The 20490-nt window shown below is 44.0% G+C and overlaps 1 protein-coding gene across 4 annotated transcripts in view; it reads left to right on the plus strand.

Moving 5' to 3' along the window:
- Positions 1 to 20490, plus strand: part of ANOS1 (anosmin 1) — a 189807-nt gene that overhangs the window by 122217 nt on the left and 47100 nt on the right. For all 4 annotated transcript variants that reach the window (XM_059050123.2, XM_067023980.1, XM_067023979.1 and 1 more), the window contains exon 4: positions 12548 to 12770. In XM_059050123.2, coding sequence (XP_058906106.1) covers positions 12548 to 12770 — 223 coding nt within the window. The remainder of the gene's footprint in view (positions 1 to 12547; positions 12771 to 20490) is intronic.

Consider the following 20490-nt stretch of genomic DNA (forward strand, 5'->3'; position numbering starts at 1 on the left):
TGGCTCCTGAATCAATATATTGCTCTAATCCAGAGTCTTTGAACTCCGACACTGTTGACATTTTTGGTTAAATGCTTCTTTGCCATGAGGCTGTCCTGTGCACTGTAGCAGCATTCCTGGGCTCCACCCCTCACTGGATGCCAGGAGCCCTCCCCTCCCGCTTGTAAGGACCAAAAACTGTCTCCAGGCCTTGCCTTATAGTACTCTCTGTGGGGCAAAAGTCACTTCTGCTGAGAACTCTTTTGCTAACCTGTGGTATTTGTAATTTCCCTTGCATATTATAATGAGGAAAGAACATTCTATTCACATTAATTTCTAGTTCACTTTGCGATGGTACAATCAGTCTAAAAGTATGCTATCCGGGCTTCCCTGGTGGCGCAGTGGTTGAGAGTCCGCCTGCCGATGCGGGGGACGCGGGTTCGTGCCCCGGTCCGGGAAGATCCCACGTGCCGTGGAGCGGCTGGGCCCGTGAGCCACAACTACTGAGCCTGCGCGTCCGGAGCCTGTGCTCTGCAACGGGAGACGCCACAGCAGTGAGAGAGGCCCGCGTACTGCAAAAAACAAACAAACAAACAAAAACAAACAATAAAAACAAAAAAAAATTAAAAAAAATAAAAGTATGCTATCCATATAGTGGTGTATAAACAAAGGAAGAGAAATTTCAAGGAAGATTTCTGGGATCCTGCGATTTATAAGAAGAGATAGATGCATTTGGTCTTCGACCCCCTTCTTGGCACAGAGGTCCTTGGGAATGTCCTACGTGGTGAGAGAGCTCCCACAAGGTGTCTTTTGCTGCTTGAATGCGGTGGCCGTTGCAAAGCACCTGCTCACAGGGGGCTGGTTGCCAGTGGAAAAACCCTGTAATTAGGGGCTGGACCTTTCCTCCCTCTGACTTCAGGGAAGGAGGGAAGAGCTGGAGGTTGACTTCAGTCCTCAGCGGCTCATGAGCTAATCAGTCATGCCCAAGTAATGAGGCCTCCATCAAACCCCCCCCCGGAGGACTGGGTGCAGAGAACTTCCTGGTGGGTGAGCACGTGGAGATTTGGGAAAAGTGTCTTGTGTCCTTTCCCCGTACCGTGCCCTGTGCGCGGCTTCCATTTGGCTGCTCCCGCGTTACATTCTCTTGAAAGAAGCTGGTAATACAGCAGGTAAAGTGATTCTCTGATTTCTCTGAGGCACTCTAGCAAACTAACTGAACCTGAGCGGGGCTTGTGGGAACCTCCAGTCCGTGGCCCTTTGGTCAGAAGCGCAGGCGACAAGCTGAACTTGGAGCTGGCCGGTGCAGAGGCAGTTGGGGACGTCGTCCTGTAGGACTGAGCCCGTGACCTGTGGGGTCTGACGCCGTCTCCAGGAAGACAGTGTCAGAACTGAGTTGAGTCGCGTAAACACCCAGGGGGGGCCTGAGAATTGCTTGGTGTTTGTGCGGGGAATGACCCCGCCAGATGACATTGGAATTGGGGGTACAGACCTTTTATAATTTCTGAGACTGTGAAAGTGTATCTCTTTTCTGAAGTGTAATTTTGCTTGTAACTCGGATGGGACAGTATTTGCAAAATTCTCTGAGATGGAAACATGTTAGAAACTTAAAACTACAAATCAGAGTAAATATGTACCTTTAACAACTTGACAATTTATTCCTCCTCAAAAGAAATTTTTCATATGAGGATTTTAGGTAATCTATAATTAACCTCTTGTCTTTCTCATTGTTTTTTTTTTGGTTGTTGCTGTTTGTTTTTTTGTTTTTTTGCGGTACGCGGGCCTCTCACTGTTGTGGCCTCTCCCGTTGCGGAGCACAGGCGCCGGATGCGCAGGCTCAGCGGCCACGGTTCTCGGGCCCAGCCGCTCCGCGGCACGTGGGATCCTCCCGGACCGGGGTACGAACCCGCGTCCCCTGCATCGGCAGGCGGACTCGCAACCAATGCCACCACCGGGGAAGACCTGTTTTTTGTTTGTTTGTTTTCGTTTTTTTTTTTTTTTTTTGTAGAATTTCTAGAATGATGTTTTAAAACTCTAATCCTTCTCTTTTTTTTTTGTAGAATTTCTAGAATGATGTTTTAAAACTCTAATCCTTCTTTTCGGGGCTAGCACTAATTTCAGCATGACTGTGTGGCAGAACCTGTGCCAAGTGTTTAATATACTTCAATGCTTGGGGTAATAGTACACAATAAGTATTATCGTTATTCCCCTTTTACATTTGAAGAAACCGAGACTTGCAGGACTAATGCTGTCACCAGAGCATGCAGCTCCTGCCTTACTGATGTATTTGCCATGCCGTGAATGCAGTACCCTGTATTTGCTTCTGCCCTCGTATTTGTCATTCTTTCCTTCTAGAATAGTCCTCTGCCCTTCCACAGCACACTTACCCATTTAACTCATGCTACGTGTTGACAGCTTATCTTCAAAGCTTTCTCCTTGTCTCCTCCTCTTTTGACCTCACGTGCGTGTACCCGCATTACCTCCTGTGTCTACCTCTATTTTAATACAAATGAAACTGCTTAATGGTGTCACCTGTTTGTTAGGAGAGACATAAACTGTAAGCATAGGGCGGCATAACTGTCATGCTTTTCTTCTGTCCACCAGTAGATTCCTAGCACCTAGAATGCCAGTTTGGCTTCTGAGTCAGTATATAAAGGCTTCAGGGCGCCAATTATTCATAGACATGCCTGGTAGCTCCTGGAAACAAAATGCAGGACAAAAGGGAGAGAAGGAAATGGTGGTTTATCAAGTGTCCTAACTGTCCCTGATTCTCTAGAAAATTTTGAATCTTTGGAATTATTTTTGTGCCTGGCGATCTTCCAAAGATCTTCCAATATGATTCTGGAGTCATGCTCCCAGCGGAGAATTTGACCCTTGATACCCTCATACAGTGTGTCACATTTGCCTTCAAAATAAATAGAAAAGCCGAGGAACAGGAAGCTGAGATAAACACACGTAAAGATGACTCTAATTTAGCAAAAGGGGCATGTACTCATAGGAAAGTGACTATTTTCAAGTACATGTTTCTGATTTTCTCCTAATTTTACAGTATTCATGGCCAAGGTCTACAGTTTGCCTGGGAACCAAATTAACTGTAATCACATTTAATAAATTAGGATGTGTAACTGAGTTTCCAAGCAAATTATAATTTCATTTCCAAGCATAAATTAGAAACATTTGAACCGAGAAAGCTTTTTCCTATTTCATGCATACTTAGTATTAAGATGCCTTCTTTGAAAGATACAACTGGCAGTTTGGGTTGTTTTTCAAACAGTATAATGTCTTTATTTTTTATAGAAATTATATATGCCTATTGGAACATTTATATAACAAACTGCACAGGAGACGAAAACTTAATCTTTACGCCAAAGTCTACCATCTGGAAATAGCCATGGTTACCTGTGCAGAGGAGTTACCATAGCAAACCTGTCCTTAGAAATTCCTACTTAAAAGGTTGGCCCTTGGCTGGCTTCTGGAAACTTAGACTTGGGCGGGGGGAGATTTTCCCACCAATCCCTAACTCCAAAGAGGGGCTCACTGTTCTAAACTATTTTTTTTTCTTCCCTGTCTTTTATTTATTTTTTAAAAAAATATCTTTATTGGTGTACAATTGCTTTACAATGGTGAGTTAGTTTCTGCTATATAACAAAGTGCATCAGCTATACATATAGATATATCCCCATATCCCCTCCCTCGTGTGTCTTCCTCCCACCCTCCCTATCCCACCCCTCTAGGTGCTCACAAAGCACCGACCCGATCTCCCTGTGCTATGGAGCTGCTTCCCACTAGCTATCTATTTTACATTTGGTAGTGTATATATGTCCCTGCCACTCTCCACTTCGTCCCAGCTTACCCTTCCCCCTCCCCATATCCTCAAGTCCATTCTCTATGTTTGCGTCTTTATTCCTGTCCGGCCCCTAGGTTCTTCAGAATCATTTTTTTTTTTTTTTTTAGATTCCATATATATGTGTTAGCATACGGTATTTGTTTTTCTTTTTCTGACTTACTTCACTGTGTATGACAGTCTCTAGGTCCATCCACCTCACTACAAATAACTCAGTTTCGTTTCTTTTTATGGCTGAGTAATACTCCATTGTATATATGTGCCACATCTTTTTTATCCATTCATCTGTCAGTGAACATTTAGGTTGCTTCCATGTCCTGGCTATTGTAAATAGAGCTGCAGTGAACATTGTGGTACATGGCTCTTTTTCAGTTATGGTTTTCTCAGGGTATATGCCCAGTGGTGGGGTTGCTGGGTCATGTGGTAGTTCTATTTTTAGTTTTTTAAGGAACCTCCATACTGTTCTCTGTAGTGGCTGTATCAATTTACATTCCCACAAACAGGACAGGAGGCTTCCTTTTTCTCCACACCCTCTCCAGCATTTCTTGTTTGTAGATTTTTTGATGATGGCCATTCTGACCAGTGTGAGATGATATCTCATTGTAGTTTTGATTTGCATTTCTCTCATGATTAGTGGTGTTGAACATCCTTTCATGTGTTTGTTGGCAGTCTGTATATCTGCTTTGGAGAAATGTCTGTTTAGGTCTTCTGCCCATTTTTGGATTGGGTTGTTTTGTGGTTTTTTTGATATTGAGCTGCTTGAGCTGCCTGTATATTTTGGAGATTTGTCCTTTGTCAGTTGCTTCACTTGCAAATATTTTCTCCCATTCTGAGTGTTGTCTTTTGGTCTTGTTTATGGTATCCTTTGCTGTGCAGAAGCTTTGAAGTTTCATTAGGTCCTATCTGTTTATTTTTGTTTTTATTTCCATTTCTCTAGGAGGTGGGTCAAAAAGGATCTTGCTGTGATTTATGTCATAGAGTGTTCTGCCTATGTTTTCCTCTAAGAGTTGTATAGTGTCTGGCCTTACATTTAGGTCTTTAATCCATTTTTAGTTTATTTTTGTGTATGGTGTTAGGGAGTGTTCTAATTTCATTCTTTTACATGTAGCTGTCCAGTTGTCCCAGCACCACTTACTGAAGAGGCTGTCTTTTCTCCACTGTATATCATTCCCCCCTTTATCAAAGATAAGGTGACCAAAAGTGTGTGGGTTTATCTCTTGGCTTTCTATCCTGTTGCATTGATCTATATTTCTGTTTTTGTGCCAGTACTAGACTGTCTTGATTACTGTAGCTTTGTAGTATAGTCTGAAGTCAGGGAGCCTGATTCCTCCAGCTCTGTTTTTCTTTCTCAAGATTGCTTTGGCTATTCAAGGTCTTTTGTGTTTCCATACAAGTGTGAAATTTTTTGTTCTAGTTCTGTGAAAAATGCCATTGGTAGTTTGATAGGGATTACATTGAATCTGTAGATTGCATTGGGTAGCATAGTTATTTTCACAGTGTTGATTCTTCTAATCCAAGAACGTGGTATATCTCTCCATCTGTTGGTATCATCTTTAATTTCTTTCATCAGTGTCTTATAGTTTTCTGCCTACAGGTCTTTTGTCTCCTTAGGTAGGTTTATTCCTAGGTATTTTATTCTTTTTTTTGTAATGGTAAATGGAAGTGTTTCCTTAATTTCTCTTTCAGATTTTTCATCATTAGTGTATAGGAATGCAGGAGATTTCTGTGCATTAATTTTATATCCTGCTGCTTTACAAAATTCATTGATTGCTCTAGTAGTTTTCTGGTAGCATCTTTAGGATTCTCTATGAATAATAACATGTTACCTACAAACAGTGACAGCTTTACTTCTTCTTTTCCAATTTGGATTCCTTTTATTTCTCTTTCTTCTCTGATTTCTGTGGCTAAAACTTGCAAAACCATGTTGAATAATAGTGGTGAGAGTGGGCAAACTTGTCTTGTTCCTGATCTTAGTGGAAATGGTTTCAGTTTTTCACCATTGAGAACGATGCTGGCTGTGGGTTTGTCATATATGGCCTTTCTTACGTTGAGGAAAGTTCCCTCTGTGCCTGCTTTCTGCAGGGTTTTTATCATAAATGGGTGTTGAATTTTGTCAAAAGCTTTCTCTGCATCTATTGAGATGATCATATGGTTTTTCTCCTTCAGTTTGTTGCTATGGTGTATCACATTGATTGATTTGCGTATATTGAAGAATCCTTGCATTCCTGGAATAAACCCCACTTGGTCATGGTGTATGATCCTTTAATGTGTTGTTGGATTCTGTTTGCTAGTATTTTGTTGAGGATTTTTGCATCTGTGTTCATCAGTGATATTGGTCTGTATCAAGAAAAAACAGGAGAAGGTTCAAATCAGTAGAATTAGAAATGGAAAAGGAGAAGGAACAACTGACACTGCAGAAATACAAAGGATCATGAGAGATTACTCCAGGCAACTATATGCCAATAAAATGGACAACCTGGAAGAAATGGACAAATCTTAGAAAAGCACAACCTTCTGAGATTGAACCAGGAAGAAATAGAAAATATAAACAGGTGAATCACAAGCACTGAAATTGAAACTGTGATTAAAAATCTTCCAACAATCAAAAGTCCAGAACCAGATGGCTTCACAGGCAAATTCCATCAATCATTTAGAGAAGAGCTAACACCTATCCTTCTCAAACTCTTCCAAAAGATAGCAGAGGGAGGAACACTCCCAAACTCATTCCACGAGGCCACCATCACCCTGATACCAAAACCAGACAAAGATGTCACACAAAAAGAAAACTACAGACCAATATCACTGTTCCTAAACTATTGATACCTGTTTCCTTCTGGGAGTCTGGGTTTTGGTACATGCTACGCAGGAGGTGCCTACGTGAGCAGCCCCCCAGAAAAGCTCTGGGCTTCAAGTCTCCCCTGGACTTCTCTGGTTGACAGCATTTCACACGTGTTGTTACAACTCATGGCTGGAGGAATTTAATGCATCCTGTGTGACTCCACTGGGAAAGTTTGCACCTGGTTTCCTCTGGACTTCTCCCCATAGGCCTCTTCCCTTCTGCTGAGTTTGCTCTGCATTGTTTTGCTGCAGTACATCATAGCCCTGACTACGGACGTCCTAAAATTAAGTTCAAGATTTCTTGGTCCATTCCTTCTAACCTACCGGTTTTTTAAGACAATTCTTTTAATTTTATTATATCATATTATCTTTTAAAACTGTAATTCCTACTTTTTTCAATTTTAGTTTTATATTTATGTGGATGACAAAATGATTAGTAATTCTTTTATGCTAATTTCTTTATTTTGGGCTTTCTAAATTTGGTCATGTGTCAGTGTCTTTTAAAAGATACCATTTTCTTTGAGATTATTCATGACAGGCTCTGCCTACTGTTATACCTGATGTCCAAATGGGTTTGCACAAACTTTTCTTCTCACATAATATGTAAGTATACGCTTTATATTTTTTTTTCAGGGGGTGCTGTGCTAGCCCATCTACTCTTTATTTCTGTGAACTTGTGGAAAAGCTGAATTTTACCTTTGCATAGTTTTGCAAGAAAGGCTCACGAGTGTTATATTCGCTGAGTCTTTATGTCTTTGAGAATACTTATGTCACATGTTTATTTGAATAACAACTTAGCTGATTTTATATATATATGTATGTATTCTTTAGTATTATATAGCCATTGCTGTATTGCCGTCACACATTAAATTTTATAGAGACAAATTAACCTGGGAGAAACCTTATTTTCTGCATCATAATCAACTTGCCTTTTCTGCCTGGATGCCTGAAAAATTTTATTTTTATCCTCGAAGTTCAGTAGTGCAAGCTGTATGTCAGTGTTGATTATTCTTATCAGTATTTCTGGACTATAACTGCCGTTTTGATATATATATATATATATATATATATATATATATATATATATATATATATATGATTTACATATATACAGGTATATCAGCGTGTGTGTTTGTGCACCCGCGTGCATTTTTCCCCTCTGCTCTAGTCCTGGATATTTCCGGAGTGCTAGAAGCCTCCAGGTGGTCCTAGTAGGGAAGCAAGTTGAAGGCCATTGGCTTAGCCGTCGTCTACTTTTACCCTGAGATACGGGGCAGCCCTTAGATAAACATTGGCCCACACTCTTACTTGTGATTTTGGATAAATTACAACCTCCCCGAGCTTCTGTCTGCTCATTTGTGAAATGGCAGTAATCCTGGCTGTAGGGCCTGGGGAGGAGTACATGGGGTGAGCTAGGGAAGCAGCTGGTAAAGGTGATGGGGTGGGAGACCCTTGACAGCTGTTAGCGATGACCCACCGCGGCTGGTTCCTCGGCTCGCCCCCGGTGTGGGTGGCGGGGATGGTGGTGGTGATGGTGAGGAACTCGTTTCAGGGGTCCACACTGCAGGTTGCATGCCTGTGTGTTGGCTGGAGCCAGGAGAGAGCCCCCAGGCCCCCGGTGTGGGTGGCGGGGATGGTGGTGGTGATGGTGGAGAACTCGTTTCACGGGTCCACACTGCAGGTTGCATGCCTGTGTGTTGGCTGGAGCCAGGAGAGAGCCCCCAGGCCCCCGGTGTGGGTGGCGGGGATGGTGGTGGTGATGGTGGAGAACTCGTTTCAGGGGTCCACACTGCAGGTTGCATGCCTGTGTGTTGGCTGGAGCCAGGAGAGAGCCCCCAGGCCCCCGGTGTGGGTGGCGGGGATGGTGGTGGTGATGGTGGAGAACTCGTTTCAGGGGTCCACACTGCGGGTTGCATGCCTGTGTGTTGGCTGGAGCCAGGGGAGAGCCCCCAGGCCCTGGCTCTTTGCCAAGGCACATGTGCAGTTCTGGTGAATTGAACCAGACGCCAGAGGCAGAGTATTCTCCATATCTGAGGCCTCATATTTATATGATTTCTAACATATTTTAGTATATGTTTCCGAATCTGATGCGTTTGTGTTCGTCACTCCACGATTGCTGCACAAATTATTTTATGGCGCAGTACCTTGCATTTTACACCAAACAAAATGAAGATGATAGTGTCTTTTTAAAAAGCATCCAAGAACAGTTAGTTACTGTTGTTAGTATTTCATTTTGTTTTTACCATTTGCCACAAGAAAGATGAGCTTCGTGTGTTGCGTAGGTGACGCACTGAAAACACATTTTAGTTTTGGGCTAAGAGATGGGATGTAGGAGAGATTTATAAGAATTTATTAATATTGTGTAGAATGTTAATTAAAATAGGGAGGAGTTTCCCCTTAATGCAATGCACCCAAGGGCATTTTCCTTCACCTGTTTGCTTTCTTGAGCCCGTCTTTGGATGCATAATGACATCCTTTAGGCACTAACTACTCTAGAAAAATACATGATCTTTGAAGACTATTCTGCTCCTATTTTTGTATATGGACAGGGCAGAAGAAAAACAAAAAAACAAGGAAAAGTTAATCAGCATAGTAACTACGTTTTCTCCAAATTTTAAACTCGAGCCAGTGACCTGGCGAAGTGGTTATTTGTGTGAAATTACTCATAGGAATAGTTTTATAAAGGAATTGTTGTTACATAGTTTTACAGTTCATACTTTGCCTTAACAGACTGGATGCGGTTGTATGAACAAGACATGCAGCGTTTAGTAGATGCATCTGTTGTTGCCATGCGTGTTTTCGTTTCTGTGAAGTTGAGGGGCATGCGCTCCTTGCGATTTGGGTAACCTGCACCTTTGCTAAAATGTTCACGTCCCTCCTGACAAGTCTGTGAGGGATGAACTTGAAATGGCACAAGTAATATGACACGCTTAAAGGTCAGAAGTTTCTTTTCCTGCACCCAAATGATCTTTTGCTCACAGGATTTCCAACTGGTGATCAGGGGACCAATTTACACATTTTCTTTATATCTAGAGTACTAATGCTCACACATCGTTTCCTATCACCTATGAGCATTTTTGTCCTTATTCCATTCAATGGTAAATTCTCATTAAGCAGTGATTAAAGACATGGGGAGAGACCTTGTGTACAGATACCATATGTCCTCTAATTTATATTCAGACCATTAATATTTTTCAACCTAATCCAAGAGGATTATCCAAGATAATTGATAGAGAACATCAAAATTTGCCTTCAGTAGAGCTGAACAAATAAAACAGTTAAGTAGAACGCCTCTATAAGATTACTGTACCAAATCCACGTATTTGTTAAGATGATCTTCATTTAAGTTCAAGGACTGAGGACTATTTCTTTCTTATAAATTCCAAGGGGGCCCAGTTCCCTCCTTGCAGATTTCAGTGCTGGGCCCGGTGGGGGCATGTTGGAGACTTGCGGATGGTCACGCCGTAGGAGAAGCAGAGCCAGCTCTCTGTCTTTGGCTCTTGTAACGTTATGATCAGAATAACAGAAGAATTTGGAAATGTTAAACAGGAAACATGTAGCAGTGGGAGAAGAAAAGATACATCCATGAGTCCAGTCCTGCTGAGTAGCTGTTGGGAGCTAACTTGGTACAGCGCTGCCTAGTTCTCCGTGTACACAATCTAATATAATATTCATAATATCCTCTGGAACACTGCAAGCTCAGGGACCAGTCTAGAAAGCTCCAGTGCAGAGAGGAACTTTCTTTGATTCCCGATTTGTTTCCATGGACCTCAAAATACACACACACACACACACACACACCCAAAATATCACATTTTTGAATCCATAGCAAAAAGAAAAAGAATTGTACAGAACAACCCTACATCAACTGGAAAATCCAAATTATTGTGCTACTTACGATCATTCTTTTACACTCAGTGGGAACAAATGTTGCAGATCTGTCTCCGCCAGTGTTTTTATTTATTTGTTTTTAATTCTGGCCCGTTAGCCCGGTGAGTAAATCAGTAAGGGGAGGAGATAGCAGCTCCTGCTTTCCTGTCCCTCCCAGTTCAAGGGCGTGGCGGTTGGCCTGAAGATGATTAGAGTCATATGAGCAGACAGCCCTTACTTTGTTATCTGATTCCCAAGTTATACTCCGTTTTCGTGTGTGAAGAAGTTTGCCGTGAGTTGATTTGATTATACATGGTGCAAACTAAGTCCCAGTGATTGTTAACTTAGCAAGCAGTAAACACTTGCCAGATTTAATAAAATTATGTCTACTTGCAAATCTCAGCCGGTGTGACAGGGGCCAATGATTTTAGTAACTGAAGTATTTTCTTTCAGTGCATGTAATGTATACATTTTGTTGAAAGAGGAAAGCTGGCCAAAACTCTATAATTGTTCCAGATCCTTTCACATGCTTCTTTGATTCCTAACTTAGGTTTGGACCTGAATTTAGAACTTCAAAAACCAATGAAGGGCTTCCTTGGTGGCTCAGTGGTTGAGAGTCTGCCTGCCAATGAAGGGGACACTTGTTCGAGGCCTAGTCTGGGGAAGATCCCACATGCCACGGAGCAACTAAGCCCGTGCGCCACAACTACTGAGCCTGTGCTCTAGAGCCCATGAGCCGCAACTACGGAAGCCCACGCGCCTACAGCCCGTGCTCCACAAGGAGAGAAGCCACTGCAATGAGAAGCCCACGCACTGCAACAAAGAGTAGCCCCCACTCGCTGCAACTAGAGAAAGCCTGCGCGCAGCAACGAACACCCAACACAGCCGAAAATAAATAAATAAGATAAATAAATTTATTTAAAAAACCACAAAAAAGAAAACCCACACACCATACCAACTTTTTTTTAAGTATCCTTAAAAAAGAAAAACAATGAAGTAAAACACATCTAGCAGCTAACAGAAAAATGAACTGTGAAATTGAAGAAGAGAGAAAAGCCTTAAGAAATGATGCTTTAAATGTTTATAAGGTTTTTTGTTTTCATTTAAATTAATTAGCTACAGATTTGTGGTACTTCAGCATTGAAAGCATGACCTTTCTTCTGTTTTACCTGGGAAGTTCTTGAATTGAGACACTGTTTAAATCCAGTCACTTCATCTTATTTTCAAATTTTATATATCATAGAAACTTTGTTTTTTTTTTTAAATGAATGAATGAATTTTTTTTGGCTGTGTTGGGTCTTCGTTGCGGTGTGCAGGCTTCTCGTTGCTGTGGCTTCTCTTGTTGCGGAGCACGGGCTCTAGGCGCGTGGGCTTCAGTAGTTGTGGCACGTTGGCTTCAGTAGTTGTGGCTTGTGGGCTCTAGAGTGCAGACTCAGTAGTGGGGCACGGGTTTAGGTGCTCTGCGGTATGTGGGATCTTCCCGGAGCAGGGCTCGAACCCATGTCCCCTGCATCGGCAGGCAGATTCCTAACCACTGCACCACGAGGGAAGCCCTATATATGATTATTAACAATCAATTTTATTCTCACCTACAATTCTAATTCAAACCTTGAAATTATATTTTTTCTAGCTAGTGTTTCTAGTTTTCCACCTTTGGTAATTAAGAGTGTGAAATTTTTCCCTGGTATTTAATTGTCAGGGTATTGATGTCTTGATGTACATTAAATTTACAATATCAGAACTCAGAGTGTAACAATAATCTGTGAATGCGTGTATGTGTAATTGATGTGTATCTGTTGCATGTAAAATAAAGTTCTAAGTCACGGGTCGTAGTCCTTTAAAAAAATTAGCATAAAAGATCACTTCTTTAGGGGGAAAGAGAGCAACAAGTACATTTACTTTGTAAACACTTCAAGGGAGAGTTTGATGGAGTAAGAATTTTGACCTGCCTTTCCGATGTCTTGGAAATCAGACTCCGTGTGTCTTTAACGGGAGAATTTTTTCTCTGTTCTCGCCCAGCCTCTGTTCCCCAAGAAGAGCTATGAATGCCTGACCAGCTGTGAGTTCCTCAAGTACGTCCTGTCGGTAAAGCAGGGGGATTGCCCAGCTCCCGAGAAAGCCAGCGGCTTTGCCGCCGCCTGTGTCGAAAGCTGTGAAGTGGACAGTGAGTGCTCTGGGGTTAAGAAGTGTTGCTCCAATGGGTGTGGACACACCTGCCAGGTGCCCAAGACTCTGTACAAAGGTGAGGAGCAGAGCGGAGTAGGTGAGGGGACCTCCAGGGTCACGGGGGGGGGGGTGTGTGCATGTGAGGGAGGGCGTTCAAAGATGTGACTTGGGAGGAAAGAGAGAACTGTAAGAAAATTTACCTTGTACCACATACAAACGTCTGAAAATACTGACTGGACCATAGAAATCAGCCCCAGTGAACTCATATTGGGGTGGAGTAAATCCTTCATGGGAACTCTTCTTATTTTCTTCTTGAAGTATGGTTGATTTACAGTATTAGTTTCAGGTGTACAATATCGTGGCTCAGTATTTTTATAGATTATACTCCATTTAAAGTTATTATAAAATAATGGCTATATCATATGAATTCTTTTATTTATTTATTTATTTGCGGTACGCGGGCCTCTCACTGCTGTGGCCCCTCCCGTCGCGGAGCACAGGCTGCGGACGCACAGGCGCAGCGGCCATGACCCACGGGCCCAGCCGCTCCGCGGCACGTGGGATCCTCCGCGACCGGGGCACGAACCCGTGTCCCCCGCATCGGCGGGCGGACTCCCAACCACTGCGCCACCAGGGAAGCCCATATGAATTCTTTTAGAAGTTAACATGTCAGAAGGCCACCATCAGTTCAGGAACTTTTTGTGTGTTTTTCTCCAACATGAGTAAATGAGTGAAGCTCCACCGGCTCCCCCGGAGTAGCTGTATTCAAATCCTTGGAAAATAGGCTGGCGATGGGGCCCAGCTGAAAAAGGCATAAGAGACGCATGAGTATCGTGGGTTTTCTGTTCGCATAATCCAAGAACAGAAGTGTGCTTGCAGGGAACTTAAAATATTTTGATTAGTATCTTAAGTTCCCAGATGGAGGAATTGCCCTCTTCCAAAAGATAGGGATGCAAGTTATCAAACAATTTAGCCGATGTAACGGTTTACATCCATAGGCAGTTTCTAGGCGCTTAACTCCTTTACGCTGTTACATGCCTCTTTCTGTAAGTGTGACAAAGTTCTTACATGTTAAACCGATGCTGTTGTATTACGTATAGTTTGGCATGCCGAAAAGTATACTATGGGAGACTTAACATTTCGTTACTTTTTTGGGTCTAATTTGAAGAGAAAAACAGAATCAGTCACTAGACATTATTCATTGTAAGTAGTAGAAAGGGAAATCTCTCTTGCTCTCTCTGACTTGCCCTGTCGCGCATCAAGTGTATGTTGTTGCAATGCCGGTTCTGCATTATGGGCTTGTTGACGATTTTCAGAAGTCCATTCTGAGGCTGACAGCAGTTCAGGTCTCCCAGAAGTCACATACCTGCGCCACTTGGAAATACTCTTATCTGAAGTCTATGGAATTCAGTTTTCCATTTTTTTCCCCCTAAGATCCTTGGAAACCTGGCACAAATACTGTCTCAAATTCAAAATAATTGCTGCTTTCCTTTTCTCAACAGACGGACGTTTCCTTAATGGATTTGAAGTTTTATTGTTTCCATGCCTTTTATTATAAACTACATAAAATCACTTCTGCGCAATCTAACACCATTTAAGTTTTTAAAAGTCTACTATTATGAAACCTGTTCTGTTATTATAGATCATTTGCTATTTAAGTATCAGCATTTACCATTAAAATAGGACGCTTTTAGAATGATTGTTAAACCCATTTGTAAAACCTTTTTTGTTTTAAAAGTAAGGCGGTTGAAGGACTCAGTATAAATTAGAATAGGCTTTTCATGTGAAAGCAGAGAAGAGTCAGTGTGAATTTCAAGTATGCCTGGTTCACCGAGAATAAGGGAAATATTCTATAAAGGGCCAGCATAAATGACTAATGATTAAAAGATACCTACAATTTAAACTTAATAGGATGGGCTCTTTTCAAGTGCTGAAGTCACCTTTCTACTACAAGTAAGTCTTGACCTGCGTGTTTGTGGACAGAGGCAGTTCATGGAGGGCTAAACCATAGATAGCGTCACAAGACGCTCTTGACCTGACAGTGACTTCTGCATAATGGGCACAGGATAAAACAGTATTATTTTGAAAAAATATATATATCCACACACACTACATAGAGACGTCTTCCTTGCTCTCTGAATGAAGGCTGGCTTCCGTGTCCTGGGAGCGTCTGACAGTACTCAGAAGAGGGTTCTGGGGCTGATGGCCCCGGCCTCTCTGGGAAAGGGTCCTTCCCGACCCAGCGCTTGGCTCCGTGAGGAGAAAAACATGTACCCAGCCAGACAACATGCATGCAAACCAACCTGACAATCTTTGGAGGCCCAGCTGTCAGTGTCCTTCTCCCCTTCCTAAGTGCCCTCTTCTTGCCCCCAAGCAACCGGCGGGAAGTGAGCTTGCCCGCCTGTCTCTGCTCACACTAGGTCTGTGCAGGCGTTTTCCTCAGGAAGAGGGGGCTCCACCACTGGCTGAGCTGGACCAGTTCCGCTGTCAGTTCACATGTGCTGAGGCCGAGGTCGCAGGCCGCCTCCGAGGGGATCCAGTGGTTGGCAGCAGCAATGCATCTAATGCCTGTTCCCACCTGGGCCAGCTCTCCTGTCATTTTTATTTTGAGTCTATCCAGCTACTGTAATAGGACCCTACACGTCAAGCCCTCTTTGGGCACCCCTGTATTATTATGTTATAGCTCAAGTAAAAGATAGATCAAGATCAAATAGATTAAATCTAATGCAATCACTGATTTATCAGTATTTGTTAGGCTCATAAACAACATGGAGCTTTTTTCTTTGAACTTTATTTCCAACTAATTTGTGGAGTTGTAATATTTAAATTAGATACAAAGTATACCTCGTGAAGAACCAAATTCTGTTAGGCCAACGTGTAAGTTCCTCGTGTCCTTCTCATTCATTCATTCATTATTTACTTATTGAAGTGTTGTCTCATAGGAAACCCCGGAGGGCATTTTCTTAATGTCTTCCCCATTTTGAGTTGAAAAGGGACTGATGTCACCTGGATCTACAAGTACTGACTGACACATTGCAGCTCCGGTAGTAATTACTGACTGTGCGTTAGGAGTTATGAGGGGTGCCTGACATTGGTTATGACCTGTACCGGGTGGGCACCGGCGTGCAAAATCAAAGGGCACCAACCTCCGCCCAGCCCAGCAGCCCCCCGTCAAGGCGGTCCTACGCACACACTCACTGAAGTGGACCCGTCGCTTTCTTAACTTTTGCCATAAATTGCTATGTGCCATCCGCTGTCCTGTTTTTCCTTTTGTCGCTTATTGAGTTGATGAAAAATTTTTTAAATACATGGAAACACATACATCCTTTCTGTCTAGTGCCCTTTTGTAGAAAGGAAGATGGGGTGTGGGCTGATTTCATACCTTCGAAGGCTTTATATGCTGGAAACCTGAGTTTTTCCAAACACGGTGTCCTTTGAAAAAAAATGATCAAGAGAATGTCCCGCGTTTCCCTTGCGCATCTAATTTGGGTTATGCTGTGAGAAGTGTCCCGGGCTGGCCCCTGAGTTAACTTTACAGACTGGTGTTAGGGGCTGAAACAAAGGAAGGCAAAAAAGAGCTTTTCCTTCACCCTTCAAGGAAAGACTATTAGAAGCAGCACCCCCGGAAGACTTGACCGTGTCACCGTGGGTAAACCAGGCCCGACGGTGCTAGTCTCTGACACGCACACCTTCGTGAGACTGTGGGCAATTCACAAGCTGGTCTTCTATGGGTGAAACACAAGCTCCGGTTCGTTGGGGCACTGGTTTTCCTTTGATCCTCTCCTATTTTAGGTCTGGTTTACAGCTTAGTTGGACTGTCCTCTGTCTAGAGCTGATGCTTTAGTATCTTACTGCCTCTCCTCTCTCCCAACGGGGACATTTGGTTTGGGGAGGGAAAGAGAAAAGCTGAACTTGTTCCCCAAACGTAAAGATTCCGAGTAGTTCGTGGCCTCTAGTTAGGTAGGTGGCCGTGACACAGCACCCATTTTTCTTTACCAGGTGCTAACCAGGAATTAATCCTATATCAGTTTGTTTCTTCCCCAGAAGATGTGATGTGATGATGGAGTTGATTTACTATTTCCATGAATCTCTTACTATTTGAAATATATAAACCTCAGGATTTTAGAGATGGGCTGCTTTTCACAAATTAACTTTTCACATTTTGAATATAGTGACTGAGTGCCTTAATGTGATGTAAACACAAATTCCTTGAGTACAGTTGTCCTTATGAGAGAGATTATCCCTGGAACACATTATCTTTTTTAAAAAATTTATTAAGTTTATTTATTTTTGGCTGAGTTGGGTCTTCATTGCTGCGCACAGGCTTTCTCTAGTTGTGGCGGGCGGGGGCTGCTCTTTGTTGCGGTGCACGGGCTTCTCATTGCGGTGGCTTCTCTTGTTGTGGAGCACAGGCTCCAGGGCGTGCGGGCTTCAGTAGTTGTGGCACTCGGGCTCAGTAGTTGTGGCTCACGGGCTGTGGAGCACAGGCTCAGTAGTTGTGGCGCACAGGCTTAGTGGCTCCGCGGCATGTGGGATCTTCCCGGACCAGGGCTCGAACCCGTGTCCCCTGCGTTGGCAGGTGGATTCTTTTTTTTTGTTTTTTTGTTTTTTTTGTGGTACGCGGGCCTCTCACTGTTGTGGCCTCTCCCGTTGCGGAGCACAAGCTCCAGACGCGCAGGCCCAGCGGCCACAGCTTACGGGTCCATCCGCTCCGCGGCACGTGGGATCTTCCCAGACCGGGGCACGAACCCGCGTCCCCTGCCTCGGCAGGCGGACTCTCAACCACTGCACCACCAGGGCATCCCGGCAGGTGGATTCTTAACCACTGCGCCTCCAGGGAAGCCCCACAATATCTTTTTAAATTTAATTTAATTTAATTTAATTTTGGCTGCGTTGGGTCTTTGTTGCTGCGCACGGGCTTTCTCTAGTTGCGGAGAGCGGGGGCTACTCTTCATTGCAGTGCATGGGCTTCTCATTGCGGTGGCTTCTCGTTGTGGAGCACGGGCTCTAGGCATGCAGGCTTCAGTGTTTGTGGTGCTTGGGCTTCAGTAGTTGTGGCTCACAGGCTTAGCTGCTCTGCGGCATGTGGAATCTTCCCAGACCAGGGCTGGAACCCGTGTCCCCTGCACTGGCAGTCAGATTCTTAATCACCGTGCCACCAGGAAGGCCTGGAACACAATATCTTGCTGCATTTTCATACCTGGACTTGTGACAAGTATATTTATATGAATAGTCAGATCTTGTGGTGATTTGCAACAGCTGATGGCCTGTCTCTATTGAGTTTTCTATCAGTATAGTTTCAACATTTTTTGAAGCATTGGGTTTCTGTTCCTTCGATTTCACCAAAATACTTGTTATGTTTTAAAGGGAAAAAAATGCACCGGTATTGTCGTATATTGTGGGATGTTATATGATAGCATTTTTGAAGTTTTTAACAGAATAGTTTAGATTTCAGATGACTAATATGTTCAAAAATACGAAAAAAGAAAGATCCTGGTCATTTACATAATAAAAACCACACTGAGGACAGATCCATCCTCTGCATCTGGTTATGCAGCCGGGCTGCTGGGTGAGCTCGCGAGGCCTCTGAAACGGCTGACGTGAGGGCTGAGGGTCCAGGGCTGAGCCCCATCTGCACACAATTACAGCCAAGGGCTGCAGTTACTCCCAATCAGGGGAGCCAGCCAACCCTAATGCAGACCAGATGGACCATTTCTTAAAATGCAAATCGCAAGAGCATATTGCACATCATAATTAAAGAGATTCTTAAATGGAGGAATGTGAACTGACAGTGCCCTGATGCTCATCACGTTCCACGAAGGCTCTTGGTAGTTGAATGATATTCAAGACTGGAGCCTCAGAGCGTGGGGGTGCGATGCAGCTTAGCAGCAGCAGCAGCTCTGCTGCCGAGGAGCTCAGGGTGCCTCGGTGACTTGAGGCTTTACTGCAGCTGCGTTTACGCTCGAGGACTGTACACGGAGAGCCAAGAAAGTGCCCTCAGAGAAAGTGCTCTGTGAGGTTCAGGGACTAACCAGCCACCTTCTCTTTAAATAATAAGTAAAGGAATGTTTGAGCCATAGCACCTTGACAGAAGAGGAGATGTGAGCTCCTTGAAAGGATGCACACGCCAGAGAAGGTGGCACCGAACGCCTGCGATAAGTCTTCTCCTGCCCCTCCGCGACTCTCAAGCAGAGAGGGGTTTCCCGTTGTCACAAAGGTGTGTGTAAATGTTCCGAGTCCTCTTACGTCCGGACCAGGTGTGTTCTTGAGAGAAGAATAAGAAAGCGGGTTGGGCTGTTCCTTCAGCGAACGGTTCCGGGCCATTCGCTCCCGCAGAGCGCTCTCTACGAGGACATCGTGACGTGGAAATTGAGGAGACACGGTTCTTGACCTCTGGGGCTTTAGCTTTGTGGGGAAGACAGACATCATTAAAGGAGCTGGCCGTGGAGAGAGGCAGTTACGGGTACTTCGACGGTTACAGGTTCAATGCTGAAGAGCTGGCAGAAGAATGGAGCCTTGATTTCCAATTGGGAGCTTTAGGGAAGGTGGCTCCGAAGGGTGGCATCTGGACCGAGGCTGGAAGTGTTCCAGGGTCTGTGGTCAGAAAATAGAAGGAAAGAGGCTTCAGAGTGGAGAAAACACCACGCACAGGCCACGGTAGTAGGGAGTGCCCGGCAGGGTGTTTGTGGGAAAGCTGGGTGTGAAGGCAGGGTGCGTGGCCGACACGTAGAATGTACCAGGAGCTCTCGACTGCAAGGTAACCGGCAGGCAGTGGAGAAGACGGGTGCCTCGACGGAGAGGCAGAGACGTTTCCCTCCCTTCTGTAGAAAACGGATGCACTAGAGCATTCTGGGAAGGAGAAGGAGAGCCTCCCTCCTCCACTTGAAGAAAATAACCACAAATATGGTGAAGAGGGACTTAGAGAAAAGAGACTGGCTTGCAGGGAGGTGGGTTAGAGGCTACGGTGAGGGTGCAGACAGGAGAGGAAAGTGCCTCAAACAGGTGGTCACCAGGGAGACAGGATGCCTGAGGGGTTCCTGAAATTATACTCTGCAGTAAAACAGCAGGATGTTGGTGCAAGCACAAGACAAAGGGTTCTGGGAACCCTTCGACGTCCAAGAGCCTAGAGAGGTCGTGAAGCCCTACATCTCAGGAGGAGGGGCGTATCTGGGGAGAGGCATTTGAGAGGGGCCTTATGCAGGTGTACGAGGTCCTGCAGCCCAGAGAGGGACTGGGGGGGTAGATGTGAGAATCACTCGCTCTGCAGAAATATCCTAGGCGTGAAAGCGTAAGTGTAAGGTTATACACCGAGAAGTTTCTGACATGAGCTTGAAAAAGACTCTTGCAGGGGCACAGCAGGAGCAAAGACTAGGAGGGAAGTCTCACACCAACTAGGAGCTTCAAGGACGTTAGAATCGGAATGTCCAAGGGGCTTGCAGAGCTACAGAAACCACTTCTTTTCTCTGCCTTTCTAAGTGGCTTTTCCTAATCCAAAATGTGGCAGAAAATTCAGAGAGACACCGGGAGATGGGTCATAGCTCCAGGCAATTTATTTCATCTTCCTCAGACTCAATTCCCTGGTGCTCAAAATGTAGCTACTTCACCCTTCACCCACTTGATGAGGTCACAGCAAGGATCACATGAGACAACTTTATGGTAAAGTGAAGGGCAACGTACAGATACAACCCGCCAGCAAATCAACATGGAGAATGCAACAGGGGCGGTGACTGTGGTTGTTTAGAAAATAGGGGTTTTTTTTAAATTTATTTTTTATTTTTATTTTATTTATTTTTGGC

The sequence above is a fragment of the Kogia breviceps genome, chromosome X (assembly GCF_026419965.1).
Source record: "Kogia breviceps isolate mKogBre1 chromosome X, mKogBre1 haplotype 1, whole genome shotgun sequence".
Taxonomy (NCBI): Eukaryota; Metazoa; Chordata; class Mammalia; order Artiodactyla; family Physeteridae; genus Kogia; species Kogia breviceps.